Consider the following 12,363-nt stretch of genomic DNA (forward strand, 5'->3'; position numbering starts at 1 on the left):
TAGCACTGTGTTACAGTTTCAGTCACCTTTCCCTTTAAATGGCTACTGATTACAATTTGAAATGCTGAGTTTTGTAAAATCTGCAGCCACTCATGATAAGAAAAATAGGAGAAAAAGGAGTAGGTTAGTTGCAATGTATAGAATTGTTAAAAATGACAAAGCGTTGGAAGATTTATGGAAAGAGATAGAAAAACCAAACTTTAAGGGAAAAAAATGACAGCAGTTTTAAAATAAAAATAAAAGCAGAAAAAACAAATCAGAAAAAAATACTCTTTTAGGAACAGAACCATTACTGATTGGAACCAGCTGCCAGGAGCTTTGTTTGAGCCCTTTCCATTGAATTTTAGGATTTTTAAGAATAAGTGTAAAGCAGCCACTGGGTGAAAAACTTCATGGCTCAGTGATTATTATACTATTGTACTTCTTTAAAATATTGTTTGTATGTGGTTTTCACGGCGTGATAAGTTGTATTGCAAAAGTGAATGATGAGTTTTCAGTGCATGATTTTAACGTTATATGAAATTGAAGAGGGTGCGATTATGGACGGAGTGCGGCGATTGACAAAGCATTGTAGGTATGGTGTGAGCCTAGCCCTTGTGAAAGGAAGGTAAAGGTGCGGTTGGTAATCTCAAGTGTCATTGTATATAAGAGCATTTTGTCTCATATCTGTTCTTCTTGTGTATGTATGTATAGTATGTGCATTGTAAGAGTAACCATTGACCAGACTTGATCGTTGCCACCAGGACAATTGCACAATTGCAATTATATCAATCATTAAATAAATTTGCATTTATTCCTGGATTGAAATTGAATATCTTAGAAATAATCACCTGTCTCCTTCGACTAGCTCGCGGTGATGGTGAATGAGATCCTCCACTCTCGGAGTCATTGCTAGGAATAGTGACACCTAGGCGAGGTGCTCCAGCTGATTGATGCAGTTGGTGCTGGTGGTGAGTGACAGCTGATGCTTCCGAGTCCCTCCTGCTGGGACAGTCCCTGTCTGAGTCACTTGGAGCCACATTGCTGCTCCGGTAGTCACTGGATATTTCAGCAAAAGAGTTTTGCAAAAATGTGGAACTTGGATGAAGTTGCACACATATACTGAATTGCCTACTTCCATCCAAAGACTTCTCCTTTTCAGCCACTGCTTTTAAAATACTACTGAACATTAAGGTATGCTTCTATTTTAAGTCAAATAAAAATAAATAAGAAAAATCCGTATTGAAACTGAAGCTCATCCATAAGCTTTAGAAGCCATTATTCAGGCTGTGGGGCATTCAAAACAACTTCAGGAGCTTATGTACATGTATGGGGATTGGGGAGGCAATACTTATCAAGACTTAAACCCTCATATAACATATAATGGAACAAAAAAGGCGTGGAGTGATTTATTATTCAATGATGAAATACAATTACTATTCTTGAAAGTCACATTCCAGACTGATCAAATTGTTGAGACTAATAATCCAATAAATAACTTTAATTTACCTCACATTAAGTATTGGGATCATTATGTGTTATTATAAGATCACTAGTCAATATGAACTCATATCAACAACCCTTTAAGATGTATCATTTGAAAGAAAAAAATGTTTGTTAATCAACTCAAATTAAAGTGTAAATAAACATGGAATTAACCCAAAAACTGTTTTTATCCACTCCACATCAACTTCTCAAGCAGCACTCACGCCTTTGTTCCATTGCATAATACCTGGAAAAAGCAGAGTCAGAACTTTTTTCCATTGACTTCCGCCATGATTCTCTGCGAAAAGTGGATGAACTCCGCCTCCCAGCCGCTCCTGAGACGGGAGGAACTCTCTCCATTGGCCGATAAAAGTTGACACATATTCCATAGCGGCTCTTTCCTAAAATAAAAATTGTTTTGAGTTGATGATTGGTTAGAGACAGATTGTAAATTAAAAAGTACTGTCTTTGGAACGCTTATTTTTAAATCAATTAATGAAACATACTTGGGATGAATAATAATATTTAGGAGATGGATGACTATGCATTTTGTGGAACAGCATATACAAGGATTCTCTAATCTAGAGAATCAGTATTAGTATAGTACAGGGTGGGCCAGAACGGACTTCCTGGTTTGACGGGTAAACAGTAAAAAACCAACCAAAATAATTACATAAGGTTTCCTTTCTGAAAACTACATTAAATACCATTTTTTCATTGGATTTAAAAAATTATTTCATCTAGGTGACGACCTTGGTGAGCGATGCACATGTTGAGTGGTTCAATAACGTTTTCTAAACCTCTTCTCTGTATACTATTTATTATTCGTTTTTCCAGCGATTACATCTGTAATTGCCTACTTAAGAGCTTCCAAGGTCCTTGGTTGAACTTTGTTAACCTCAGCTTAGAGATATCCCCAAAGTAAAATAATCCAATGGGCTCAAACCCGGGGAGTGAGAGGGCCATGGAACATCCCCTCGTAAGGGAGATCAGGCAGCCGGGAAATTGTTCTTGGAGGATTTGGCGTGTACGACGGGCGATATGAGCCGTAGGACCATCCTGTTGAAACTAAAAGGCTTCCGTGTCATATTCCTCACCATACTCATCCATTTTGTGGAGTAAAAAGTTCTCCAGCATCTCACAATAGCGCACAGAGTTCACAGTGACAGTTGAACCTCGAGATTCAAAAAAGTAAGGCCCAATAATGCCTATGGAGGATACAGCGCACCAAACTATCACTTTGGGACTATGAAGAGGCCTTGGGTGAAGTTCGCGAGGGTTTTCAGTCGTCCAGTAACGAAAATGTTGCTTATTTACTGAGCCGAGGAGGTGACAGTGCGCTTCATCGCTAGACCACAGTGCCCTCGACGTCGCCACCAAACTATTATTGTTCTTAAAGAACGTTTCTACGACAAAGCCTCGATGCCCCATAGACCACTGCATGGTAATCACTAAAAATTGTGTTGTTTACCCCAACTAACGCTACTACTCCCCCTCTGCTAATATACCTGCGCGCTCTTCAGTATTTTTTTAAATCTAGAAGGTCCATTCTGCTCCACCCTGTATTTGAAATAATAATTAAAACCAATAACATCAATTGACAAACATTCGTACGTATGTGCACATATTTGTTGAATACCCTCAATACCCTTAGCTTTGAAAATTTGTTAAAATATAATTTTTAACATTAATAGTATTTTGAAAAAAATATGTATTGAACTTCTCCCATTACAAATGGTAAACGATTAATATTAGTTGAATATGGTAAAGGTTCTTGAATTAATTTGAATATCCAAATGAACAAATTCAAAGGACTGCCAAAACTGCACAACAGGTACTTTACGGGGTCTGTTGTCTTTACTGTTGTTCTCACAAAATCATAGAATTTTCCAATGCAAAAATCATCCCAGTCAACGTGAATGATTTAACAGTTTGAAAGTCTCACATTTATCAGAATGACATAAATTCATGGGCACAAACTTCCTTTTGATTCTTAATTTACTCGAATTCTTTGAATAATTCCTTTGACAAATAATTCTAAGCTTGAGAAATGGAATGCAGCAAATAGTCTAAGTCACGACTCACCGGAATCCTTCTCTGTGAGGGTGAACACAAATGAGTTAGCGTCTCTCAGTGCAGTGCGTCTTGGTCCAACAGAAATGCATCCTTCTGGCTGGCAAAAATACACCATATCCAAGGGGAGGGGGAAGTCCTTGTGATCGTCGGGGGGATACCGACGTAGTAGCTCCGGCAACTGGACTGATCCACCCCCTCCGGTTCCCACACCACTACCACTAACTCTTCCAGGAGTAGACCTTGCCCCGACTATGGTGAGGTAATCCACCAGACGAGGACAAAAGAATTTCTTCTGGATGTCACTCATCTTGAAGATGCACTAATACGATCCAAAGTTATGACAAACAATGCACGTGGCAAAAAATATCTGAGCTAATCTTTAAAACAGACATCTTGGCTCTCTTTGATGTTATTCATGCCCAAGGAACTCTTTTATTTGAAAAACTAAATAGGGATGATAAACGAAATGATTTAGAGTTTCACACAGTTCAAATATCAAGCTAAATGCCAACTATTATAGAAACAGTGGCTATTTAATCAGGAAGCACGAATCAAATGTCTTTTTTTATTATTTGTTAAATAACGTGATCACAGCCAAGACTATTAACGGAAATTCTTTTCAACAAACCTTTGAATTTATTATTGGACCCACAGGTGGCAAACGTTTGTTGTTTTGTTTTTTATTCAATAGACCTAACACCTTATCCAATTCTGATATTTTACAAGAAAATGTGCATCAATAAAGTCCAAGTACTAAGAGAGTCCATCTACTGAGCCTTAGCCGGAGACCGTTTTGTAAAATAAAATCGAACGTTCTAAAGGAAAAAATTGTTTGATCCTTTCTTGGAGAGTCACGTGACGTCTGGAACGGCGCCTGGTATACAGCGCCGGCGTCTCCTTCGACGCCTCATGAATGATCTGACGTCAGTTTCAGGTGTCTTCATTGGGGAAGAATGGGTGAGGGTTGCCTTCTTCCTAGATAAGTCTCACGCGTCCGGTTGACGGCGTCGAAAGGTACGCTTCTGGTGATTCGACGAGTCGCTGGACAGCGCCTCCTTCCATTTTATTTGCCTTCATCCGAGTTATTTCTTCATTTTAGACCACTGCAAGGAAAAAAATTTATTAACTCATGAAATATTAATTCATACTTGAAAGTATCTATTGAGAGTTTAGAACGATAAGTTTAGTTGACGGCAATGTCCGACGAGCGAGATGGGATGATTCCCTCTAATGATTAAGGCGCTTTCCCGACTCTGCAGGAAAATTGTTCTATTTTTCGATAGCGTCTTCAGATGCACCGGTCTTAATCTATGAAAGTATAACCGATTTTTGATTTGAACTGTGAATACGATCGATTACATATTACTTCAGAGGAACACTGGCAGACATCAAAGTAATTCAATCAAGGTTACGTCAATTCAACATCACCTTCAAGTGTATCAAATACGTTGGGATTTGGGAAGGAATTTGTGAGGAACAACTTAATGGTTGTATCTCTAAATGGATTCGTCTACACTCTACAATACACGCATCTGAGTTTCCAGTGTGCTAGTGGAAGTTACTTGAATTAATAAATAAAAAACAATATAGAGATGGAATTAATCTCCAAAATAACATTCATATTTAGTATATATATGTATAGATATATATGTATATATATATATTTATATATATATATATATATATATATATATATATATATATATATATATATATATATATATATATATGTATATATATATATATATATGTATATATATATATATATATATATATATATATATATATATATATATATATATATATATATATATATATATATATCAGGTTCTGTGATTGGAGGTTCATCTTCAGGGCTCGGCTCGATCTACTCCCGCTCAATGCCTGTCGCCGTTGGGAAACCAACGGGGACAAGCGGTGTCGGCGATGTGGCTACGCGGAGGAGACCCTGCCTCACGTCGTAAATCACTGCACGATGCACTGTCCCCTTTCTCTTTTATTTTCACGAGCCATAGTTTATGAATGGCCAAGCCGTGGTGTATAAACGGCCCTCCCCAAAAGTGTAAACCCTCCCCGTGGATAAATTAAAAGTGAACAATATATGACTTGTGAAGAACAAAAACTTACGAAGAGCATACTAAATATTACAATTCCTCATAAAGGGGCAAAAGACTTGTGCTCCGGCTCCCTCACTTGGAGGGAGCCGGGCGATGTATCAACATTTACTATGTATATATATATATATATATATATATATATATATATATATATATATATATATATATATATATACTCATATATACAGAAACAGATATAAGGAAAATGGATAGGAACACACATAAAGGACGAACACAATAGAGGTGGGGAAGGCGGAATCGAACGGATCACAAGAGTAAAAATATTTCCTTGACCGGGACTCGAACCTCTGCGTGCCACGAAACGCACTGTTCCTTTCCTGTACGATGTTGTATGAATTCTAACCCACTGTCCTTTCCTCTTGTGTATTGTCTATTTCTCCTTTGGTGGGTGAAACAGCCCCCTGACGCCATCTCTTGGCTAAAGAATCGGGGTGCTTGGCGACATATTAGACCCACAGATCCCATGGTAAATTACGTTTCCTCGATAGCTCAAGTGGTTAAGAGCATCCGCCCGGCAAGTGGAAAGATCCGAGGTTCGAGTCCCGGTCAAGGAAATATTTTTACTCTTGTGATCCGTTCGATTCCGCCTTCCCCACCTCTATTGTGTTCGTCCTTTGTGTGTTCCTATCCATTTTCCTTATATCTGTTTCTGTATATATGAGTATTTATTCGCCGTTTGGCGGGATTTCGTGTATATATGTATTTGTATATATAGTATATACATATATATATATACATATATATACATATATATACATATATATACATATATATATACATATATATATACATATATATATATATATATATATATATATATATATATATATATATATATATATATATAATATATACACATGAACTATGGAGGATTAGTTCTCATTTCCGTTTAAATGCTAAAAAATAAATCAACTTTGGCCACAGTGCAAGTGAAATATTTCTATAGTTTTTTTTTCATAATTTGTCCCCCCCCCCTTCTTAAAACCCAGATTTTCAAAAGCATGCCACGCAACCACTTAACATTTCTTTTAAAAAGTTCAAACTGAACCTTTTCGTGGACACAGAAATAGTAGTCAAATATGGAGAGTAAGATATCTAAACAAAACTCCTTTGGATTGAGCTAGAGAAGGAAAGAAACCCTTTTAAGAATATTATGGGCTTTATAACAAGCATCCTCGTCGACCTGTTTACCCAGGTGGACGCCTGCTAGCTAATCACGAGGTAATATTGGTTTGAATGCTGCCATATGGAGATGGGTTTTACGCTGTCTAGATCTATTTCTCAGCAAAGTTTTTGCGAGGCGAAATTACCTCCGCTGTCGTGTTAGCTATTTCTGTATATCGAAAGATTAACTGCATAGGCACTGAGAGGATATACACCAATTGAAGTATTAATGCACAAAAAAGGACGTTCACTAAGCTTTAACATAAGCGTGATGAAAGGAAGTTAATAAGTACTGTTTGAGAAATTATCATCACCTACGTTTGGGTCATCGACTGATCGTGAGGATGAAGCGAGACATTGAGCATTGAATCATACCATATGATTGGTATTTTAATAAACAGCCAGGGAGCATAAAAGCAGAAATAAAATTACTTATAACCCCAAGAGGTTTGGTAAATATAGAGAGAAGCAAAGAAGAAGAAATACAGCAACACTGAATTTAGTGAATCCGGTAACAATGAATAATTGAACAAAGTGAATATAATTCATCACTCTCTTACTCCAGGAAGGTCAGAGAGAACTTCAAGCATAAAAAGCCTATCTATATATAAATAACACTTGGACGGCAAAATAGAACACAAAATTATGAATAGAAAACAAGTGAAACGATACTCACATTTCAAAAAGTTTAAGCTTTCGGCCTTCTCCAGGGGAGTCTAACCTGAAGAAGACCTAAGAGAAGGCCGAAAGCTAAAATTTCTGTAATGTGTTCTTTTCCGTGTTTTCTATTCATATTTTTGTGTTCTATTCTGCTGTCCAAGTGTTATATCGCTCTCGTGAGTGCTTCCAAACCATCGGTATACTAACATATATATATATATATATATATATATATATATATATATATATATATATATATATATATACATATACATATATTATTATATTTTTTCTATACACACACATACATATTTTTACATACATATACATATATTAATACATATACGAGGGTCATCCGGAAAGTAGTACCCGTTCGTGCCGCATGAAGTGCTGACGACGCGAGTAGCCGCTGGACGAGGTCAGATAGCTTCAGTGGCTTGTCTGCCTTCTCTGAGCCAAGTTGCGTGACGCTAGCATTGCCTGTGTTGTTTCTGTGATTGTTTACAATGTTTAAAAAAATTGAGAACGCCGCCAGTTGTGAAGTGAGGGCAGTGATTAAATTCCTCAATGCAAGAAACGTTCGCCCATGTGATATTCATCGCCAATTAAAGGAGGTGTATGGAGACAATGTAATGGACGAGTCGTCTGTTCGGCGGTGGTGTCGCAACTTCAACATGGGGAGGGGGAACACACACGACGATGAGCGTTCGGGGAGACCGTCTGTCATTACAGACCAACTGGTGAGCTCAGTTGACGAATTCGTGAGGAACGATCGGCGCGTCACAATTGATGACATCTGTGAGCATTTTCCCAATGTTTCTCGAACAATTGTTCATGAAATTGTTAAACACCATCTGCATTATGCAAAAATTTGTGCAAGATGGGTCCCTCGCGTATCTCAATGAGCTGGCGGCGAAGGACTATGCAGCAGGAATACAGAAACTTGTCACACGCTATGACAAATGCCTTAATTTGCTTGGAGATTATGTTGAGAAGTAGTTTAAAGTATCCTCTTTCAAATAAAATTTTTTATGTTTGTTAATATTTACTTTTGTGTCTTTATTTCACGAACGGGTACTACTTTCCGGATGACCCTCGTATATATATATATATACATAATCGTATAAATATTGAGTCAGTAGTGATTCAGTATAAGCAGAGCCGCCGTCCATCAGTTTTCAATCCTCAGGCCATGCTCAATTGATTTCAATTAGGTTTACTACAGCTACCGGAAAATTTATTTTTAGGACCATTTTCCGGCACCGCTTTGAGCGATGATTTTTGGCCTGGCTATATTGCGGTTGCCATCTTTTCCAAAGAATTGGTCAGTGAGTTAAAGTATTTTACAATGAAACTAACAATTCGTAGTGTGCAATTGCGTTAGGATAGTGGAAGTATAACTCTGGGATGATGATGAATGTGGACTGAAATGTACATATTTGTTCATAGATATTGGCTTGGAAGCGTCAAGTTTAAAAATTATGCCATGAATTCAAATAAGGAAAACTTCAATAAGTAATGAATCATATTTTAATTTTCAAATACAAAGGCAAAGCGCTATTTGCCTCGAAGGGAGCACTGGAAGGATAACTAACTAAAATTAAAAATGTCCTCTCTCTGGAAATGTATGCACTTCCCAAGATCAGGTACAACAATAATCAACATCTTCATTATTTATATATGAATTTTCTTAAAAACTAAATGTTACCAGCCCATATATTAAAAATAAATAATAAATTGTATCACGACTGTGACCGGCAAAGAAAGAGATTTACGATTTTAACCCTATGAAGCCTTCAGCCTTACAGAATTTAGCTTTTCTCGTAATATCCACCAACTCGAATGTGTGCATAGATAACTGTCAAATGCATTCATTAAACATAAATGATTCCACTGAAATATTGTGCGCACTTACGTGCGAGCAGGTACCGAGATGCTTACATAAGTTCACCTATCTTGGCCGACTTGGATCCGTCTTGTCTCGGAAAAAAATATGGCTTCCTGCGAAGGATTCCATGAGAAGGTTTCGCTCAGTGTGGAAGCAGGTCCCGAAAGAAGGGGGAAAAATCCCGAAGATCCGTCAATCTAAGGAGTGAAAGGGAATATCTGGAGAGTGGGAGGGGGAACACCGGCGATGAAATCGATTACGTTCAGGTAATAGCATCCCCAAAGGTCTGCCTGCCTCTGCTCCGGCTCCATCCCAAAATACGTACTTGGCTCCCGTCGATCGATCCGTGTCATGTAAGTGACCTTGCGCGCATGGTGTCATCTCGGAGCGATTCGCGGGAAAGGGGGGGGGGAAGGAAATTCCATCTCGGAGCGGATTTCGCCGTGGTACATACACACACACTGGTGGGCAAATAAAAGATCCAATTTCACCCCGCTCGGCTTCCGACGTACGTAGAATTCTCGTTAGTGTTTGGGAAGCCGTTCCATTTATATTTCCTTTTTTCTATTCTCCTTCATGATGAAACTCTTCGCCCACGATAATGGAGAAGACCAATAAGGTGGTATATACATACGTTTTGCTGTTCCTTTCACTTTCCACGGGTTGAACGCGCTGAAGGGGTCGTTAAAATTTCACCAGTGCCGCCGAATCACTCGGCAGAATATAGCCAAGCTTTTGCGAAATGCCACCAGAAACCGTCCCTCCTTGAGGATCACCTTATCGGAGACATCTCCACCTCCGGATAGCATGGCCTACGAGCGTGCTCCACTGAAGCCGACGGCTGTTACCGGAGGTATCGTAACTATCAACGTGGTACTCTCTTGCCGTACAGATCCGGGAAGAGGAGTCAGAGCTTTATCACACGCAGGGGATGGGGGCTTCTTTAGAGGCGGTGGAGCCAATCCCATAAAAAAGAGGAGAAAACCCTGAATAAAAAAAGTCCTAGCACTCCGGAAGGAGGGGCTCGGCGGTGGATTAACTCCCTGCCACGGCAAAAACATTCGCTCTCCGCAACTGGAGAAAGGCAAAGCCCTGTGAATGAACAGACATGCACTTTGGCTGCACAAAATGTCCTTGGTTTGAGGGCGATGGAATCCAGGAGGTTAAAGGGGAAATATTGATAAAGTGGCTGAGGAAATGGAGATCCTGAAAAGGGATGCCTTAGTCATACCAGATAACGGGAAGGTCAACGTCAGGGACTGAGCGGAGAGAGTTATTGTTGGGGGGCGGAGTGGAAAAATCAGAAGTAAATGTCCTTACAAAAAGAAAGTGTCAACAATAAATAATTAACTTGAAGGAATTGAATGGGATGACCATGAGAATGACGATGTTTTAAATACGATACTGAACTTTAAGTTAAAGAGTTGTATATGGCCCAAATGATGATGAGCCAATTGAAACGAAGAGGATTTTACGGTGATGAAGAGAGCTGACCGATTTGTTCCAAAATAGGCATGGTTGATTACAACGAGTGATATGCGGGCATTGGAATTTCAGTGGACGTGTGTGAAGGAGAATTGATGCCCACAGGCTGTAGATAGAAAAAATGATAATGGTCGGAGGTTGGTGGATTTCGGTTGGACTAGGGAATTTTTTCTGTGACAACATCATTCAAGAATAAGGAAATCTATTAGTTTAGGCGAGTGAACACAGTATGGTACTTGAATTCAGTTATGGATTAGGCCATAGAGAAACAAAAATATTTAGTCAAAGTAAAAGATGTTTGGGCGAAGAAGGGAATATAAATTGAATAATATCACGTAATAGTTGTTTCAAAATGTGCGTTTTCAGTCAGGACTTAAGTGAAGTATGTTCAGCTTGGAAGAAGTAATGTAGCCACCAGAAAAGACGACTGTCGATACGAGGGCTATCAAGAAGGTAACTTATGATACGGTCTAGCGTGACGATGGGTAGGGCTAGAGCCAGCATCTTGGTGTCTAAACGTCCCTTCACTCAGTGCATGCATCCTGCTCTGGTAATGTGTTCAGACTGTTGTTCTTCAACTTTGCTCACTGCGAACTGTTAAAAATGTGCGTTTAAATAGAAAATCCCGCTAGTTGTTAGCGAGATCGGCCTCGTGCATGGTGCGCTCGCTGCAGGAGAAGAGCATGCAATATCTGTATTCTAAAGGAGGTTATGGTAAAGTAACTGGGGACTAGAATGCAGAAGAATTGGATATATTCTGGAAACATCAATTGTGGGATGCAGCTGAGGAGATTTAGGTAAGAGTGAGCCAAAGTTGGGGATGAATATCCCCAAAGAGACCCGGTTCAAGAAAAAATAAATTAAACGTTTTGGAATCAAACAGCGGATTGAAATTAAATAACATTATTGACTTTGTACATCCACACACTTCATTTAAAAGCACGACCCAGGTTTCGACGTTGAACGTCATCATCAGGCCTTTCGACGTCATCACCTGATGACGACGTTCAACGTCGAAACCTGGTCGTATTTTTTAAATAAAATGCGTGGAATTACAAAGTCAATGATTTCATTTCATTTCAATATGTTATATTAATTCCATAAAGTTACGCCGGAGGCAACACATTCAAAATAGCGGAGACTTAGTCAAAAAGAGAAGTTGAATGAGGGGTGTAAGGGAAGCAATGAAAACTTTAAGGGTAAATAATAGATCATTCATTAAGATGCAGACGAATGACTGGAAATGTGAGAATGGATAATAGAACTGTGCTAGCTTTACATTCAGAGCAATGGGACAAGTATTATATAGATCAGTAAATTGAGAAGAGGCAGGGAAATAAAAAGCAAAAAGTGTACAATATGTATTTGGAACCAAGTTTAGAAGAAAAAACGGGGCAGGTACTAAGGAAAACGAGGAAGGGAAAGAAATTAGGCCTTCGGGAATACGTGCTCTATACTTATGGGCCCTCCCAGGTTATAAGGCTCGGC

At 38.8% G+C, this 12,363-nt stretch overlaps 1 protein-coding gene across 11 annotated transcripts in view; it reads right to left on the minus strand.

Moving 5' to 3' along the window:
- Window positions 1-12,363, minus strand: part of Rab3-GEF (Rab3 GDP-GTP exchange factor) — a 138,197-nt gene that overhangs the window by 75,306 nt on the left and 50,528 nt on the right. For 9 of the 11 annotated variants that reach the window (XM_071596590.1, XM_071596587.1, XM_071596589.1 and 6 more), the window contains exons 2-4: window positions 3,550-4,643; window positions 1,712-1,865; window positions 831-1,038 (exon numbers count right to left, since the gene is read on the minus strand). In XM_071596590.1, coding sequence (XP_071452691.1) covers window positions 831-1,038; window positions 1,712-1,865; window positions 3,550-3,847 — 660 coding nt within the window. In that variant the 5' untranslated portion in view covers window positions 3,848-4,643. Of the gene's footprint in view, window positions 1-830; window positions 1,039-1,711; window positions 1,866-3,549; window positions 4,644-9,443; window positions 9,485-12,363 lie in introns of those variants that run through there. The other 2 variants (XM_071596584.1, XM_071596586.1) reach the window with 2 other exon arrangements.

This window comes from Hetaerina americana, unplaced genomic scaffold (assembly GCF_022747635.1).
Source record: "Hetaerina americana unplaced genomic scaffold, ioHetAmer1.1.p SCAF_8, whole genome shotgun sequence".
NCBI lineage: Eukaryota > Metazoa > Arthropoda > Insecta > Odonata > Calopterygidae > Hetaerina > Hetaerina americana.